This window comes from Trichoderma citrinoviride (genome assembly GCF_003025115.1).
Source record: "Trichoderma citrinoviride strain TUCIM 6016 unplaced genomic scaffold BBK36scaffold_7, whole genome shotgun sequence".
NCBI lineage: Eukaryota > Fungi > Ascomycota > Sordariomycetes > Hypocreales > Hypocreaceae > Trichoderma > Trichoderma citrinoviride.
In genome coordinates, this window is record NW_020194715.1 from 1390475 (window position 1) to 1406781 (window position 16307).

At 52.9% G+C, this 16307-nt stretch overlaps 4 protein-coding genes across 4 annotated transcripts; 2 read left to right on the forward strand and 2 right to left on the reverse strand.

Moving 5' to 3' along the window:
* Window positions 1-1976: 1976 nt before the first annotated feature.
* Window positions 1977-3364, forward strand: BBK36DRAFT_1169085 (hypothetical protein; the record flags this gene model as incomplete). The annotated part of the gene is made up of 8 exons (XM_024895265.1): window positions 1977-2234; window positions 2291-2522; window positions 2552-2556; window positions 2618-3039; window positions 3076-3195; window positions 3235-3270; window positions 3301-3317; window positions 3348-3364. The coding sequence occupies 8 exons, from the start codon at window positions 1977-1979 to the stop codon at window positions 3362-3364; spliced, it is 1107 nt and encodes a 368-aa protein (XP_024749814.1).
* Window positions 3365-5458: 2094 nt separating this feature from the next.
* BBK36DRAFT_1118716 (hypothetical protein) lies at window positions 5459-9496 on the forward strand (the record flags this gene model as incomplete). The annotated part of the gene is made up of 2 exons (XM_024890507.1): window positions 5459-5621; window positions 8142-9496. The coding sequence occupies 2 exons, from the start codon at window positions 5459-5461 to the stop codon at window positions 9494-9496; spliced, it is 1518 nt and encodes a 505-aa protein (XP_024749815.1).
* A 2187-nt stretch (window positions 9497-11683) lies between these two features.
* Window positions 11684-13053, reverse strand: BBK36DRAFT_4742 (S-adenosyl-L-methionine-dependent methyltransferase; the record flags this gene model as incomplete). The annotated part of the gene is made up of 3 exons (XM_024898122.1): window positions 11684-11884; window positions 11972-12676; window positions 12763-13053. The coding sequence occupies 3 exons, from the start codon at window positions 13051-13053 to the stop codon at window positions 11684-11686; spliced, it is 1197 nt and encodes a 398-aa protein (XP_024749816.1).
* Window positions 13054-13936: 883 nt separating this feature from the next.
* Window positions 13937-15182, reverse strand: BBK36DRAFT_1119513 (hypothetical protein; the record flags this gene model as incomplete). Its single annotated transcript, XM_024890599.1, has 2 exons — window positions 13937-14625; window positions 14723-15182. The coding sequence occupies 2 exons, from the start codon at window positions 15180-15182 to the stop codon at window positions 13937-13939; spliced, it is 1149 nt and encodes a 382-aa protein (XP_024749817.1).
* Between the last annotated feature and the right edge of the window lie 1125 nt (window positions 15183-16307).

A 16307-nucleotide genomic window follows, 5' to 3' on the forward strand; every position in this document is an offset into this window, starting at 1 on the left:
TGCGATTTAAGCATAGCTCGAGTTGGGTCTCCGTTCAGGGGCAAGGCTGAGGAAGTAATTAAGTCAGCTACAAAGAGGCTCCGTCTGTTTCGAAACAGAATCCTCGAGGAGGCCTGCACCATCCATCTTTCCATGGCCTCTCTGACGAGAAATACGGTTGCAGCCACGGCAGAGTTTTCTCACGAGTTCTTACCCCAACCGAACGTCCATGGCCCTGCTCACTAGCGCTGACATGTTGACAACGTACGAGGCCTGTAAGCTGCACGTCGACAAGGCGCTGCCGGTTCTTTCCAGCCCTCTCATTAGGCACCGTCCGACACAAGACAGGACCGCGCCGCCGGTTACCCGTCTCTAGCTTGACCGTCTTGCACCTGATTGGGGGGGTTTGTGCCTGTTTCTGGCAATTGATTAGTTGAACCCCTGCCTGCAGCCGCACCACGTCGGCTAAGTATAGAACGCCGGGCCACGACAACGCTCCTGCGGTTGGCCACTCACATGCCTCATGAGAGGCCAAGAACACTATAGTCTCGTGGCAGTCCTCTCGGGACGGCACAGCCGCTGTGTTATTCTTGGAGAGAGGGAGAGAAAATCAGGCCGGTTCCGTCCAGTGAATATACGGGGTATAAATCGGCAAGACAATATCAAACAGGTTTCTGGATGATCCCAAGAATAATACACGCATGGGAAAATTTGCACAGATCCATGGCTCGGCTTTACATGATTCCAGAAAAACCTTGCAAAGCCGAGCCGTGGACTTGTTTGCTACTCGCAATGGAGCGACGTGTAAGGATAGGGGGGTTGGGTCGCCAGCCCTTTAACCAGCTGGCGCAGAGGAAATAGACGAGGACTCTTTCAGCCTCTTCTCCCCAGTCACCGCAAAAGGAGACTGCTATGCCGAAAGCTATTGAGCGAGACTATCCTGGGAGATGGCAGCCTTTCTATGTCTTGGCAGAGTCGCAGTACCAGCCACTGGGGAAATGAGAGGGTCGCATTTTCAGGATGATTACATATAGTACCTAGTAGTAGGACTTTATTGGATTAGCTAATGGCATGCTTGGCGATTTATTTTTATAGATCCGTGAGCTCGTTTATTGTTTGCTTACCAGTGCGAAGTTACCATAGAAGTTGAGCCTCGACTTGGCTTAAAGCAGGCAGCTGATACATACATGTGAAGATGAGCGCCAGGCTCAGGATTCCGAAATGAGCTCTTCTACACTGGACAGTGAAGAGTGTTGTTTATTTCGATATATCTAGTTTCAGTCTCATCTGTTGCAGTACATTTATGTCTTATTTATGCGTCCGACTCGTGGTTGACCTGCTTCCCCTCGACATTGAATATCGGCCATCAGAGCCTTTTTACCACCCACGACGAGATTGCACCGAGTCATGTATCGTATGATATTTGTAAAGGACCAGTGCCGACTCTCTTATACATATCAAGCGGCATAGACGCGTTCACAAGCGCGCACGAGAGTGAGTGAATGGCGCTTATCGTGTAGTTAAGGGATCTGTCAGAACGACGGGGAGCGCAGATAATCAGCTCGCAGGTGGCAACGACTCGAAGGCTGAAGACGTACGACGTGAAATGTCGTTGAAGAATATCCCTACTAATATGCCCTCGTGGTCGAAATATGGCTGTCTGTTGTATTTATGTACTTACATATAGTCTGGCCTCTTGGAGGAGGCCAGTCTGGTCTGAACGGGAAGTCTCTTCTTTCGATTACGATATAAGTACTTGGTAGCACAATTCTACATGAGCATTGATCCCTTATCGATCAAAATGTATCGCCGCACATAACGATTGGTCAGGTGCCTCTGTGCTCTGTTATCAAGTCTTGATTCCCCTTCGAGTTGATTCTGCATTCTTTCTTTCTTTTTCCTTCATTTCTTTCTCCTTCATCAACATGGGCGTTCTCCGTGGCAATTCAAGTCATCCCAACAGTCACCCGTTGGCTGACAAGCACAGAACTGACGGAATGACGGCCCTCCTAGTTTGCCCAACAGAAATCCTGAATTTCATCTTCAAGTGTCTGCCTGCATCCTCTCTCCACGCCCTCTGCCGCATCAGCAAGGGCTTACGCCAAGTGGCCGAGCCTCTACTATACTCTGGGATTGAGTTGATATGGGATACACTTCGGCCTCCTACCATCATCGCGCTTTTATGCACTCTTCAACTTCGGCCTCAGTTGGCCAGCCTTGTGAAAAAGCTTAGCCTGCAATCGCCATACAAGGTTGTATGTGGCTGGTACAACGGGGACCTCGAATTCCGGACGGTTTTCATCACAGCCAGATCCCCCCTAGTATTTCAACTGAGGGCGCTGATTTGCACGGCTTCGTTGCAACAATCCTGGGAATCAATGCGCCATTCCTTGACCTATGGATACAAGAATCAGAAAACCGCACCATGGATGCGTTTGTTATGCTGCTGTTGTACTTCGTCCGGAATATAACCAATCTGCGGCTGACTGGTGCCTTCGCCAGGGAGAACGGCCTCCTTGACATGATGCTGAGAGCTTCCCTTTGTCGAAACGCATGCCGCAGACTCCCGCAGTTGCGGTTTCTACAGACAGCGATTATCGAACCGCAGAGGAGACCCTCTCGGTATTGAAATGCAAAGAATACGGCCGATGTTCTCCCACTCTCCCACCTTTCATCTGTCCGGTCGATTACAGCTGAGATAGACAACACTGTCGTATTGGAGTGGCCGACGTATACACCCAATCCTTCCAATATCACCACACTGGACCTTAAAGTCTTACGAGAGGGCCATTTGGGTCGAATTCTAGCTACAAGAAAGAATTTGAAGACGCTCAAGTGGGAGTGGAGTTGGGAGCCATACCAGACAGACGGAATTAACAACCATGTCATCAATCTCCACCAGATTACCGCAGACTTGTCCTTCGTTCAGGGAACATTGGAGAGCCTGCAGCTATCTGCGACAGTCAAACTCGAGCATCAGGACCCCAGACCCCGTATCAATGGATCTCTAAAATGCCTGGAGGACGTGAGGAATCTACGCAAGCTCCAGGTACCTCAACTGTTCTTGATGAATTCCTCTTCAGAAGACAACTGGAGTGGCCTGGAAGACTTGATGCCCAAGAATATACGTCACCTGACTATCAATGAAGATATGTCCCGGCTAAAGGAAATGATTACCTGGCAAGGCCGTGACCTCTTCAACCGACTTCAGCAATGGTGGGAGAACAATATGCACCACACCCCTCGTTTCCACAGTTTCACTCTATCATTGCATCGCTCCAATGACCAGTTGTGCGCTGGTATTAGAGAAGAGCTTTCGAGACTCGGTGATCAGCTTGGTATTCAGCCCAAGTTCTTCGAGCCACAAGAGGACTTATTAGACTAGATATTGAAAGAAAGAATGTAATGATCATAGGTCATGAAGGCTTTTAACAGATATTAATCCAATCTCTCTATGAAATTCGCACCCCCCGCCAGAGTGCTGAGATTGTAAGCTCCTGCTACACTATCAACATCGAGAGAGTGAATGTTATTGTCAGCGACAAACGTGTCTGTAATCCCAAGCGGCCTATTGAGTGTCAGTGAGACCAGATGGCTTAAAGACACCGAAGACTCTTACAGTGTTGACTGTTCCACAATCCGGGTTGAATCTATGGTTTATGAACCTCTGTCGAAGGAACGGGTGAGAGCACGCACTCTCACGTTCTCCAGCGGGGTGTCCTGATGCTCATAATACTGATGAGCGTACATAACCTCTCCTCAGGAGGCGTCTCGAAAGTGGCATTTATTCTCCTATCCTGTCTCCTCTCTTCAAAACGCCGTATAAATGACAATGACAATTCTCTGACGGGGCCGACAGGCAGCATAATCACAAGTGGATGAGAGTCGCTTTTGAGAAGTCCTACAGGACAATTTCATGGGCAAAAGCAAAGAATGAAAACGGGTTTGGGCCACTTCCTGTGGCCATAGCCATATTGCTTGGGCCTCCTCATTGCATGTCGCCCATTGCATGCATGAGTATGTTGTACCTGCTCAAAATCCATTGCGGATAGTATCATAGAGGAGAACCCAGCTTCAAACAGGCTCGCTGACAAGGACGGGGCGAGGAGCCGTGTAGACCCTGACCTCCATCATCAACGGGATGCCAACTATGGCACCTTACGTACTATAGGGATGGGTAGAGACGGCTGCATCCATGTAGACAGCAAATGGGCGGCTTAAGGGTGTGGTATAATCGTGGAAAAGCGGACACGAGAATGGTCATCAACGACATCTATTTCGAAGAGACCGAACTTCAATATGGCGCTGAAAACTGAACGTAGTGGCCAGCGGATGATTTAACAGATACTCAATGCCCACGCAGAGTCTCGTAAAACTCTCAAGACTTACATGTGACATCGCGACTCTCGATCAAGCCCAAGCACATTTCATCGGCACCTCAGCTGAGAAGATCGAGAGAAGTCATCGACAATGGCGGGCCCCAGCGCATCAGAATTCCGACTCCGTCGAGCAGACAGTCGCCGATATGGGAAGAATGTTCCGGGTACAGTAACCGCAGACAGAACGAGAAACTATCGCGATTCAAGACAGGAAGTACCCAAATCCGGCTGGGTGATACAGTTGCAAGCTTTAACTAGCTGATATTGAAGTCATTAACCGGTGGGTAAACAGGGCATGCGCAATATAGTGTTAATATAATATGGAGTCATAGAGAAGACGGGCTGGAATCGTTTGGAATGGAGGAGAGAGTGTTGATATGAAGAGGAGGGGTGATATGAGAGGCTAATGATGGTATATGACATGTACTTCGTATTACAATGTCAGTCTGACTCTTTCACAGAGCTCGTTAGCAAACGCGCCTGAGAATAGGAAAGGACGGGCATAAAGAACGAAACAATGAAGAAGAGGATAATAACGAAATACGCGTGACAGTGGAGTATGATTTGAGAAACACAGAGTTAGAGAAGACAGGCGAGAGATGGAAAGAATAGTCTTGATCGCCTGGGGAAAAGACTGTCACGATGCCCCAGATTGTACAAGTAAAGCCCCGTATTCATGGAAATAAAAGGAAGCGGAGCATCGTGGAGAAGGCTGGCAGCCTCCCCGCATTCCATGATACGTACCATCAGCTCAGACCTACACTGTACCTATCACGAGCGAACACCCACCCGTTAAGAGCAGGCGAAAGGGCAGATAATGAAAGAACCGAAGAAAAGTGGTGGGGAAGCGAAAGCTGCGAATGCTTTGAGGTTAGTACGACGATGACGGCATAGTCAACAGCAGCGAATGAGACACCGTTGATAAGGCGGCTTGAGATTGGAATAAGGTGAGACAAAAACGAGGGACCTGTCCTTTAGTGACGGCGCTACGTATCAAGAAAAGAACGCCCTCTAGGTCATCGAGGACGAGGTGCTCCGTCCGTTAGAGTGGTTATTTGGTAGCTCGATAACTTCGAGTTCCATGAAGCATGTAAAAAGAAATGATGATGGGTAAACTCTGTCAGAGTCGGGGGTTACGGATAGACATTTCGTTCAGGGCGGGCGGCCGGGCGATGCTGTGCCCGCAGAACTCTTTTCGTCCGTGGCTGCATGAGCATGAGAACCAAGAGAGTTCCCCCCCCCCCCCCCCCCTCATCTATCTCTGTTGATAAAGATGGTGTGAAGCGTGATACGGCGCATGGATCTCACACACTGGAGGGAACGTGTCGATGCAGGCCGGACAGAATAGAGCGACCACCCGCCGCCGGAATGCTCGTGAGACAGCAAAGCATGGCCGAGCACGCGGACTTGCACGTGTGTGGTTGCCTGACCCTCTGGCTGCGAGTGTGTTTGCCTGCTATTGGGTATCAGGCGTCTTGGGTCGTTGTCGTGTCCCTAGCCGTGTGATGCGGTATCAGGCCGTGACTGTAGGATGGACAAGTGTAACGAATATGACTCAGTTCCGAGGTCCAAGGCTGACTTGTCGTACAAGAAGCAGACACGACAGAGGGCCTTGTCAATACCTGACATGCAACCAGCAAATGCAAGCAAAGGAATGCTATCGCTTTTGCAAGGGTCAGCCAATGTTATACGGGACCATGCGAGACCAAGACCCCCAAAAGGGTCAAATTAGACTCACTGGGACCTTTGTTCTCGAGCTGGTCAGGCACGATAACAACTCCGACCTTGTCCGAGAGCTCTTACCAAGCAAGATGCTCGGCCAGCCTCATCTCGATCTATTGGCTTGTACTGGCCGGCACACCCAAGCCATCATGATCAGCCAGCCAATTAATCCATGACGCTGCATAAGCCATCTGACGATGACTGCTGCTCAAAACGCACAGTGCCATCTCATTAGCCCATCCAAAGCCGCGCCCTCCGCTGGTAAAACACACTGGGTTCCCAAGCACTGCTTCGCTGCCCGACAGAGGCGCACCATGCCAGCAAACAGAGCAAGTAATGATCTGTTTTGTATCTTGGGGCCGTCCGGACGCCTGCACACAACGGGCAGCAGCTGCACTCGTAGCATCGCTAGCACTAGCAGCACCGCTTCGATTGCGACATGCCCAACTCGAGGTCAATGCAGACGGGGCCGGGAGGAGAGGAGCCTCGGGAATGGGGGACTTTTTGGGGGTCCAGGGAACTTTGTTGATCATGTACGAGCTGTATGCGTGCGTGAAGCATCGATGCCTCAAAGTTGCGGCTCTAGCGTTTGCGTCGTGCGTCTCGACCCCTGCCTGCTCGGATCTTCATGCGCTGCCCTTGTAGATAGATATACAAAGCAGGCCCGTCGGCGTCCTCGTCGTGTGTGTTCTGTCTCTTCCCTTCAGCTGCCTCCTTTGTTTCCTCGTCCTTGTGCCGTGATCCCTCTGACGTGCATCAGCTGGCCCTCTCTCGTCTGGCGTTAGTACAATAGTAGTCGCTGAGGCTGGTGCAGAGCGTCCCGGTTTGGCCTAACGCACGCCGTCTCGACGCGCATCGTCATCAACCCCGTACCCCATACTTTGGTTCTTTTTCTTTCCAGCAAAAAGCCATTTGGATAGGAGATTATTCGTCGCCCCGATTTGCCACCTCGAAGACGATCGAATTCCAGCAAGCCAGTCATCAGTTTCTCTTATTCACCCAAACGCTCGAGCACTCCGTCAATCCGTTTATCGGTCGTCTGTCCTTGGCTCTTTCCTCCCCTCGCAGCGGCGAATGACACGCCGTCGATAAAGACGAGTCGGTTTCAGAGGCAATCGCAATCGCACTCGCACACGACCGACCGCTCCGTCCCTCGGAGAAGGTGCCACCGCAGGAAGGCACGGCACTGTGTGTCACCCTTATCGCTCGCAACCCGCCGAGTCTTGGCTACCGGGCCCCGCCGCCTGGACCCTCGGGCTTGACGTGTATTGTACCGGTTACACTGCAAGGCACCACCGCCGCAACCGACGCCCATTGCGCCTGACACTTTGTAACAACCTTGAACCTGCGCCTGCCCAAGCCCGCCCCAGCCGCTAGCCCTAATCGCGCGTCTGTCATTGGCCAGCCGACCTCCCTGGCTCTTGCTCTTATTCACCTCCGGGATCGACCTTTTTGCGTCCACGCTTGCCGCGGTACTGCCACGGCGCACCCGCCCTGGTACCAAGTACAGCTCTTAGGTGGCACTGCGCGCTGCACAAAGGGCGACCCGAGGGCCCGCGCCGAGTACGCAGTACAACCGCCTGTAGTACAGGCTTCAGTCGTATTCCAGAAGCCCTCGGCCTGGAATACAGTGCTGGCCCCCCTGTGGCTTAGGCTCTGGAAACTGGCATGTCTCCACTGTCGCGGCCTGCCTGCATCGTCCCCCGGCTGCTCGTGCCTACAGGTACGCCATCATGTTACAAGTCTCTCCTCCTCGTCTTCATCTTGCTCCCCTTCCTACCACCACCACCACCGTCTCGACAGCCTCTCACCCTTCCACTCGCTCTGCCGCATCGAAGCATTCGCTCTCCTCGAAGCCTACCGTAGCCGAAACGAACCTCGCCATCTCTATTGCAGCCATTTCCACAAACAAGTCCGTCGTCACCATTCTCCCGCCGCACACGACCAGTCCGAAGCATGCACAGGGGCGGAAAGGTCCATCATCGATTGCTCCTATCACGCCCGTCCGATCTCAGTCGCCATCTTCTCTCAAAACTGATGCGGAGATGGCGAAGTCGGGAGTCTCTTCACCCGTGTCGGCCGTCTCAGATACTTTGACGGCCCGGCCAACAACACCGAGCAGCCCTGTCCAGATCCCAAGGACGACCAGCCGCGATTCTTACTTCGATACCGCCCACCCCGTGCGACGCCATAACATCCCTCGCCGCAAGATTCCGAGCCATGTTCGCACGCCGGAGTCTCTGTCACCGTCGGTGGCTGCTCTACTGGCCGTCACCGACATCCCACGGCCTCGACGGACGCAGCGGAAATCCCGGGGACCTGACAAGTTGCTCACAGCCGATGCCATCATTGCCGATGAGAGGTCTCTTTCCGAGAAGGAGTTCAGCTGGTCGCTGAGCCGTGGAAGCCCCATGGAAGTGCTGATGTCGCCTCCTGACAGCTTGGACGAGGAGTTCATGGGTAGTGACTGCGGTAGCGTCTCCATGTCCAGGACACTCTCTGTCGATTCCATGCCATCTCTCGGCAATTCATTTGGCACCGAATGCATCTCTTCCGTTGACACCCCTCGAAGCTCGAGCCCTCAACCTCTTCACCGGAGAAGGGCCAGCCCCATCCGTAGCTGTTTGGGGCCCATCCGCTCTCCCCCCGATAGTATCATCGACCATCCGCTCTCTCCTGAGCCACACGACGAAGATGGACACGATTCGCTGGGTCTTCAGAGCACTGGGAGCGATGCGACTACTTCCTACCAGTTTATACCGTTCAAGCCCCTCCGGGCTGTCTTTAAGTCCAATCTTACGGCATCACTACGAGCACTGCGATCGGCAGCCAAGTCCTTTTCGAACCTCAACTTTCCTACTATTCCGCCCGACGACCTCATCACCCGCTCCATTCTTACCATGGACCCCAAGGTGCCTTACGCTGACGAGCGCCGACCACCCGTGACGGAGGAAATTCCATCCGCCGAGCTCCGCCGCTACCTGAACCCAACGACGAGGCTGTCGCGTGAGACGCAGTCTCGACCTCTGCAGCAGCCCGGCACTTTTGCCGCATCCATCCAAATGCAAACCTACAAGATTCAGCGCACCCGACCCACAGACGCCGCGGCGCGCAATGCGTATCCATCCACCTCACCGCTGTCTCCATCGTCTCCCGCGGGCCAACCTGCACCGACGCCGACCCAGGATTCAATGCCGCCTCTGCCTGCGATGCGCCAGCGCGAGATGCGAGAGAACCCGGACTTCATTCGCATTGCCGTCATGGAGATGCTCATGCGCAGGCGGGGCAAGCTGGACAATAGCAAGCCTGGACGTGCGCGCTGGGCACTGCCACCCAGGAAGACATCGACTAAACCCTACGCGATCGGACCCGATGGTGTTCCAGAGCGATGGGTCCCTCTACCGGCTGCTGCTTAGCTGGAATGCTCGGATTCTGGATTCTTCGGCACAATCCGCCCCAACACGGTACCGCCGAGGCATAGCTGGTGAGACAAGGACGCGTCTCGACCATGCTTCTATTGGGCTATTCGACAACGGCCAACTCGTCGGCGAACCACGCACGACCCAAGCAATCCGAGACAGACCCTGATCTTCTCTTTTCTCACCCAAAGTCGACGACGGAATCCACCACGCAATTTTCGGTGGGGAACCACTCTGATTTCGCTTGCCAATGGCGAGCCGTCTATTCTCTGCCAGGGTGGCAATCAAGCTCCAGTGACACATGGCAGGTTCCGGCACTTGGGACGGAGGTCAACAAACACGGAGCGCAAGCGCACATTCGGGACTCCACATGGAAGGGTTTTGGAAGCGTCAAAGCCCTGGACCGCCGGAACACGAGTCGGACAGCATCCACTTGCGGCAACATGTCACGAACTTGCCGAGGGCGAAAAAAAGCCATTGAGATGCTTTTTGGGCCGTCATACCTTTGCTTAGACTGTGGGCATTGGACCGATGGACTTGGCGACTTATTGGGGCCAGCTGGCATGCTTTGACTGGATGAAACACCAAGCGGAAAATTTTTCGAGCAATTCGCGACACGACCCAGCGCATCGCATGCGCGGTTTAAAAAATTTTCGACTTCATGTCGCAAGACACTACCGGAGGTCTTGAGCTCATTTTCATGTCATAATGAAAACCTCCACATCAGGTACGCTGCAGATATTGGATGGCAGCAAAAGGTCGAGTTTCAAGACAGCAAGCCCTTGCTCAATCTGGAAGGCAAACATATGACGCAGCAGCCTCAGATGTTCAAAAGGGCAGCCAAAGGGGGCATTTTGTCGTCGACCTGCTTCTTCTGCTTGACAGGCCGCAGGAACCTTTGCCAGATTGGCGTCTACCGGCTAATGGGATCTAATTGGGGTGCGCACCTTTGTCTTTGAGGCTCGGCCATATTCGGAACCAGAATTGGATGCAACTCCTTTGGGATCGGCGATTGGGCCCAAATGCGAGACAAGGGTCATGATGGCATTTGCGCCATTTCCTACCGTGACAGTCTCGGGTCTTTTCTTCATCTACAGAACCATGCGTTTTGCTCTTGGGCCAGCTGATTCACGCTTGGCCGACATTTTCTTTTTTCCTTTATTTTTCTTTCCTTTCTCGACAACTTGCATTGCGACGGTGGAGTCATGCATCAACTTTTCCTGGAGTACCAAGCATTGCGGGCTGGCGGCGTATGAATTGGGTTACCTTTTTGTTTGGTGCACGAGGCGCTTGTTTCCCCTTTGCTTCAATTCTTTTTTCCTTTTAGATTGACGTTGTACGAGAAAGGTTTCTACAAGATGGGTGCTATGGATCTCCATTCGGTTGCACAGCGAAACATCATGGGAGAGGATGTCTCAATTTTCCCGGGGATATGACTGGATAACAAGATAAAGAGATGGGATGGCAACGTCGCAAGGCGGACATGTAGCGGTGATTTATTATTGCTTTTGGCGGCATATGGGTGCTTTTTATCTGGGTTTATGATGGTTTAGGTAGAGAGAGGCGTGCGTTTGACTTGCTTTTGATAGGTAATCAGCGAGATTTGGAATCAGTAGAATTTCTACTTCACATGCCACGTTCATCTTTCAGGACTGATACTCCGTCGCGTGAGTCGTATGAAATTCATAGACTACCATGATAGCACCTTGTGTCGAATTCGCTTTGAAGACGATCACTCATTTGGGTGACTTACTTTCTTAAGAAGTAAAGTCCCAAATCACGACAGAAGTTATCAAGACCCCAACAGCCAAGGATGATGAATATATTATCAATCCCCAAGATAATGGTCAGGAGCATGCACGTCACCATTCTGTTTGTATTAGAAGATAGATAATCCGGACATATTTTCCAAGAAGTGCCCTACACTTTCTTTTCTTTGACATGTTCAAAAGCATGTTCAAAAGCAGTATTATGCCGCCTGTACGCCGATTTCATGCCTCAAAACCCAGGTTGTATGTACTCTGTAATATGTGAAGTGGTGAAATGTCGACTTCTTCCACCCGGCCCTTGATATGTATGATACAAACCAACAAAAAAGCACGCACGCTTGCTTGCAATAAAGTAAATGAAAATAAGATGTGACGGGAAGAGAAGTGGAAGTTGAAAGTTGAAAAAAAAAGGGAATCATTTCTGGGCCCACCAGGATATAAAGTTTGCATAGCAATGCACCTTTCTATCCCACAGGCCTCTGCGCGCCGCTGCCAGATAGACCTCGAGCTCGGTGTCGTCCCATCCCAGCGTTCTCAGAGGCTTGGCTGCCAGAGCGCCGACGAGTTCGTGGATGATGTCTCTGAAGAGAATGCCGATTTCGCGCTGGCCGGGATCCTGCAAATACGGAGAGAATAGAGTTGACACGTCAGTTCCATGTTTCGATCAAGGAATAGCAAAACAGCAGCGGCATCGGTGACTAACCCTTGGCCATGCGCCGATTGGCGTTTTTGTTACTCGGCACTGAATGTTCTTGAAGCCCGCGGCTTTGTACTTGTCGTGGAGCTCGTTGATGACATAGACATTCATGCCGTACCCCCGAAGGGCGCGATGCATCAACATGGCGACCTGCGCCGGCGGATGGTCCTCGGGCATCGTCCCGTCGTCGCACCGGATGTAGCCGCAGTAATCGGTAATCTCCAGCCAGCCGCCTTCTTTCAGGTGCGCGTAGCAGTTGGCGATGAGCTTGTCCACGTCCTTGAGGTAGATGCAGGAGTGGCGCAGGTGGATCATGTCGTAGCCGCCGCGGTCCATCCACTCGTCCTCGACGTCGTCGATGAGGAAGCGCACGTTGGGGGGCACCATGAGCGGCTGGATGGGGCTGAGGTCGAGGCCGATGATTTCTGCGCTGGGGAACATTTTTGCGACTGTACGTCCGGCATTAGCATTTGACGCATGCTCAAAGACCTCTCCTGAAGACGGTGTTTGGACGCAGGGGGGCTTGCCTTCTATTGGCCATAGGCCTGTGCCGGTGCAGAGATCGAGTATTCGCTGGGGATTCGGCGCAATGGGGGCGTTGAAGAGCTTGCCGCCGGTGAGCTGCATGTGGATGACATGCTTCATGTACTCGCGCTCCTGCTCGATATCGTCGTTTGGCAAGGGGTAGCGACCGTGTCGATAGTGGTGATACTAGCCGCAGCCAAATCTTCCCTTAGCAAAGCAATGCTTCCTTGTACGATGTAGACTCCTTTGTCAAATCAAAAGCATATACGCACCCTTCGCCCGCCCTCGTACTCGTGCTCCCATATGCTGCTCCGCACAGTCACGGACTCGGCAGAGTAGCCGTCTGTGCCATCGTCGTAGTCGTCATCGTCTTCGCCGTCAATGTCTTCGCTGTCAGTAGCGGCGTCGAGCGGCGGATCCTGTTCCTCGATATTAGGAGGATCTTCTGAGACCACGATGGAGGGCTTTCGAGGCGCTCCAACCTTGGCTTCTGCGGGCTCTGCGCCTGTTGCAGGCGCCTTGCCAGGGCTCGGACGGTCTTGGTTTCTCGAGGAGTCTCCCATGGTTTTGGGATGTCGCTATGACGGTGATGGCGGTGGTGAGAGGAGCGAGGAGAGTAGTCGTAGTGGCAGCCGTGGTCGTATAATGGTAGCGCTATGGTTGAGTAGGCGGAGATGCGGGTATGGGAGCATGCTGGGAGATGCTGGGGGATCGAAACATGCAGCTTCAGCCCGTCTGGGCCTAAGCGAGGGCCGGCTGTCGATTCGGTTGAGCAACGAGGACGCGACTCGAGCGTCGGGATTCTCCAAGGCTAGCAGGCGCTGAGCAAGTAGTCGAGCGCTGGCTGTTAGCACATTTGCGCGCCCCCCGCCAACAAATCCGGTCAGCTCGGTCAAAAGTCGAGGTCGAATCGGTTCAGCTGTAGAAATCGTTGGAGGTTTGTGACTGGACAGGCGCAATCAATCGACGACGCAGCTGAGCAGATCTGGCGCCTGCAGTCAGCTGATTGGAGATGGCGGGACGGCGTACGGGGTACCTAGGCGATGCGTCCCGGGTACTCCACAGCGGCATGCGGCCAGCCAATGGGCGCAGGTAGCTGCCGAGGTAGTACGAGTATTGGGTACGAGGCACGGCGGAAGGGTCCCACGGGGGGCCTGAGTTTGCGCTAAGAGTCGACGGCGAGCAGCGGGTTGGAGAGCTAACGTGCTGTACTTTGAGGCGAGTTGGGGTTGATTATCGCGAGAATAGGGGAGGGAGGTGAACAACTGAACCTTGAAGGGGCGGAAGGAGGAGATTGAATCGATAAGGGCTGGCACGTGTGATTGATAAGGGGGGTGAAGGCTATCATTACTCAGGTGCGGGATAGAACAAGCATCGGGCAGATATGGAACCACTCATATTCAGCTTATAGGCAGCCAGTCTGGTTTATTGACTCCGACAGCCATATCAGACGGGTAACACACTCGACTCTTGATGCTTCTCGTTTCCCTCTGCACGTCTCCATACCACCATCCTTCGATACCAAGACGACGACAACGCAGTCTTTTTCTTGCTTCTGTCCTGTCTCCACCAAAGCCAGCAAAAGGACAAGACGACCATCGCCAGCGTCAACGGAATCGAAATGTACCACAGCAAGTAGAACAGCGGCGTTGCACTGACCTCCCACGAGCCCTCATCGTCTCTCTGCTCCGACAACAGCAGCCGTGATCCCGCAATTGTTGCAACCGTGATCGTGGGCAAGAATATCAAGATTGAGGCTGCTATGAGCTTCATCGAAACGGGACCTTGTATCACTGCCGCCGACTGCTGCTGAGATACCAGGTTGGATGCCAGCGCAATTACAGCTTTGATTCTTTTCTGAAGGGCTGAGACTCTCAGTTGTGTTGAGCGGAAGAGCGTGCGCCGATACTCGAGACATTCTTTCAGCTGCAGGTCAACAAGTGGTCGGCGATGTTCCCCGGGGTCCCTCGAACATGACGCAGCTGTCGAAGAGATCCCGGCGCTGGTGTTATGTATGAGGCTCTCGTTGATCATCAAAGCGGACTCAAGCGCTCTGGACAGCTCCGTCGTATGTCTCGTGAAAGAATACGCCTCCCCGAGTATTGCCCTGAGGCTCGAGTCCGTTATGTGGGAGTCTGTGGACTGAATGATGGACTGTTCCGTGAGATTAGCAAAGGCAAACCAACATGGAGAAGAAGGAAAACCACATGCACCCTGGGGAAGAGTGTTAACACACCTGCTCCAGCGGCGCAAACTCCTCCTCGAGCCTCCACGCCACATCATCTACTTCTTCAAACAGTCCTTCCAAGGCAACATCAAACAGTGTCTCCGGATTGACGCCAACGTCACTCCATTCCCGGCTCTTGATCAAGTCCTTGATCCTCCTCCTCACCCCTGGTCCTGCGCCGAAACACAGCAGTGTGATGTTCGTCTTTTTTGACGCTTGGAGGAAAAATGCCGCCTCTCTCACGGGGTACTTGTCGGGCAGCGGTGCTCCTTCAGTCGCATCGTCCTTCCCATCGGGGGACTCGTCATCCGCCACATAGGAAGCCGCTGAAATGCAGTAATATCGAAACCAAGAGCTGAAGCCATCATCGTCGCCGCTTCTACGGCTCAGGCTATGGTTTGTAGAACGTGCTCTTTCTGCGGTAAAGTCATGTGGTATACCAAACTTGTGGAAGAGCTCCACCATCAACCCTTTTGTTTCTCGTCGCGGCGTATCTGACGGCGCAAAGCTTTGGTTCCAGAATGAGCGTCGGACGTCAAACATCTACCACGGGGTATCATGGCGCGGTTTACTTACACTATCCTCACTTGTGGTCTCCCGCTGAGACGGCGTACAGTATTCTGGACATACTCGCGCGGCTGCCCATCTAAACCATCATCAAAACCATCATCCACAGACGTCATATTCCATTCTTACCTTGGGATATATCACAGACCTCCAAGCTCCACGGCTTTTCTGCTGTAACTGGCGACTCGGCTGCGGCTTTCTCGGTAAAGTCCCTGTACAACACTTCCTGTGACCGCTTTGTCCAAGACATGACTTATTCCTATTCCGAGAATCCGTGCAATTCAAATCTTCCGATTGTTTCAGCAAGAAAGACAAAACTAATGCGCTGTCTCAACAGGGCGGACACTTCCTTTATGTATGGGCATCTGACATACTACTACCCCGTATGGAGTACATACAACGCACAGCACGCATCCATTCATCCAACTTTCGGTGTGGTCACACCCCAGTTCTTGGCATCCGAGAGCGCGGTTCTCTCCTCCATCACGGCACCAATATTGTCCATTTCTCTCCATCCTTGCCACACCGGCAGGCCTGCCCATACACATTCAAATCGCTTACCTAGCGTTTAACCCCTTACCGCACAAGCATGGGGTCTCGATCATATTGGACCACCCTATGGAGCATCAACCCCCTTCAAAACGAAGCAAAACCGAAATACATCCAATCCGGATGAGTTGCAACGTGCCCAACTCCCTTTCCCAAAGGGTCCATGATTCACCGAGTCTCCGGTGATGGGTCATAGCCAAAGCTCATCCCTTGCCAAGCCACCCCCAGTCGGAACTCTCCATTGCGAGCGCATCGCTGCGCACAGCTGACGCAGCGGCTGAGTTGGGCAAAAGAAGCGAGCTTTTAAGCTTGTTTTTTGTGTTACTCGGTGGCGGATGTTGGGTGAATTTGGTCTCCTTGATTCGTGCCCGCTGGTCAGATGAAGCATTTCAGCTGGGGGGGTCCCGCCCCCAATGGAGAGGCGATCCAGCTGCGGAGGTGTGGCTTCATGCAAGGGAGGTTTTGGGATGTTGG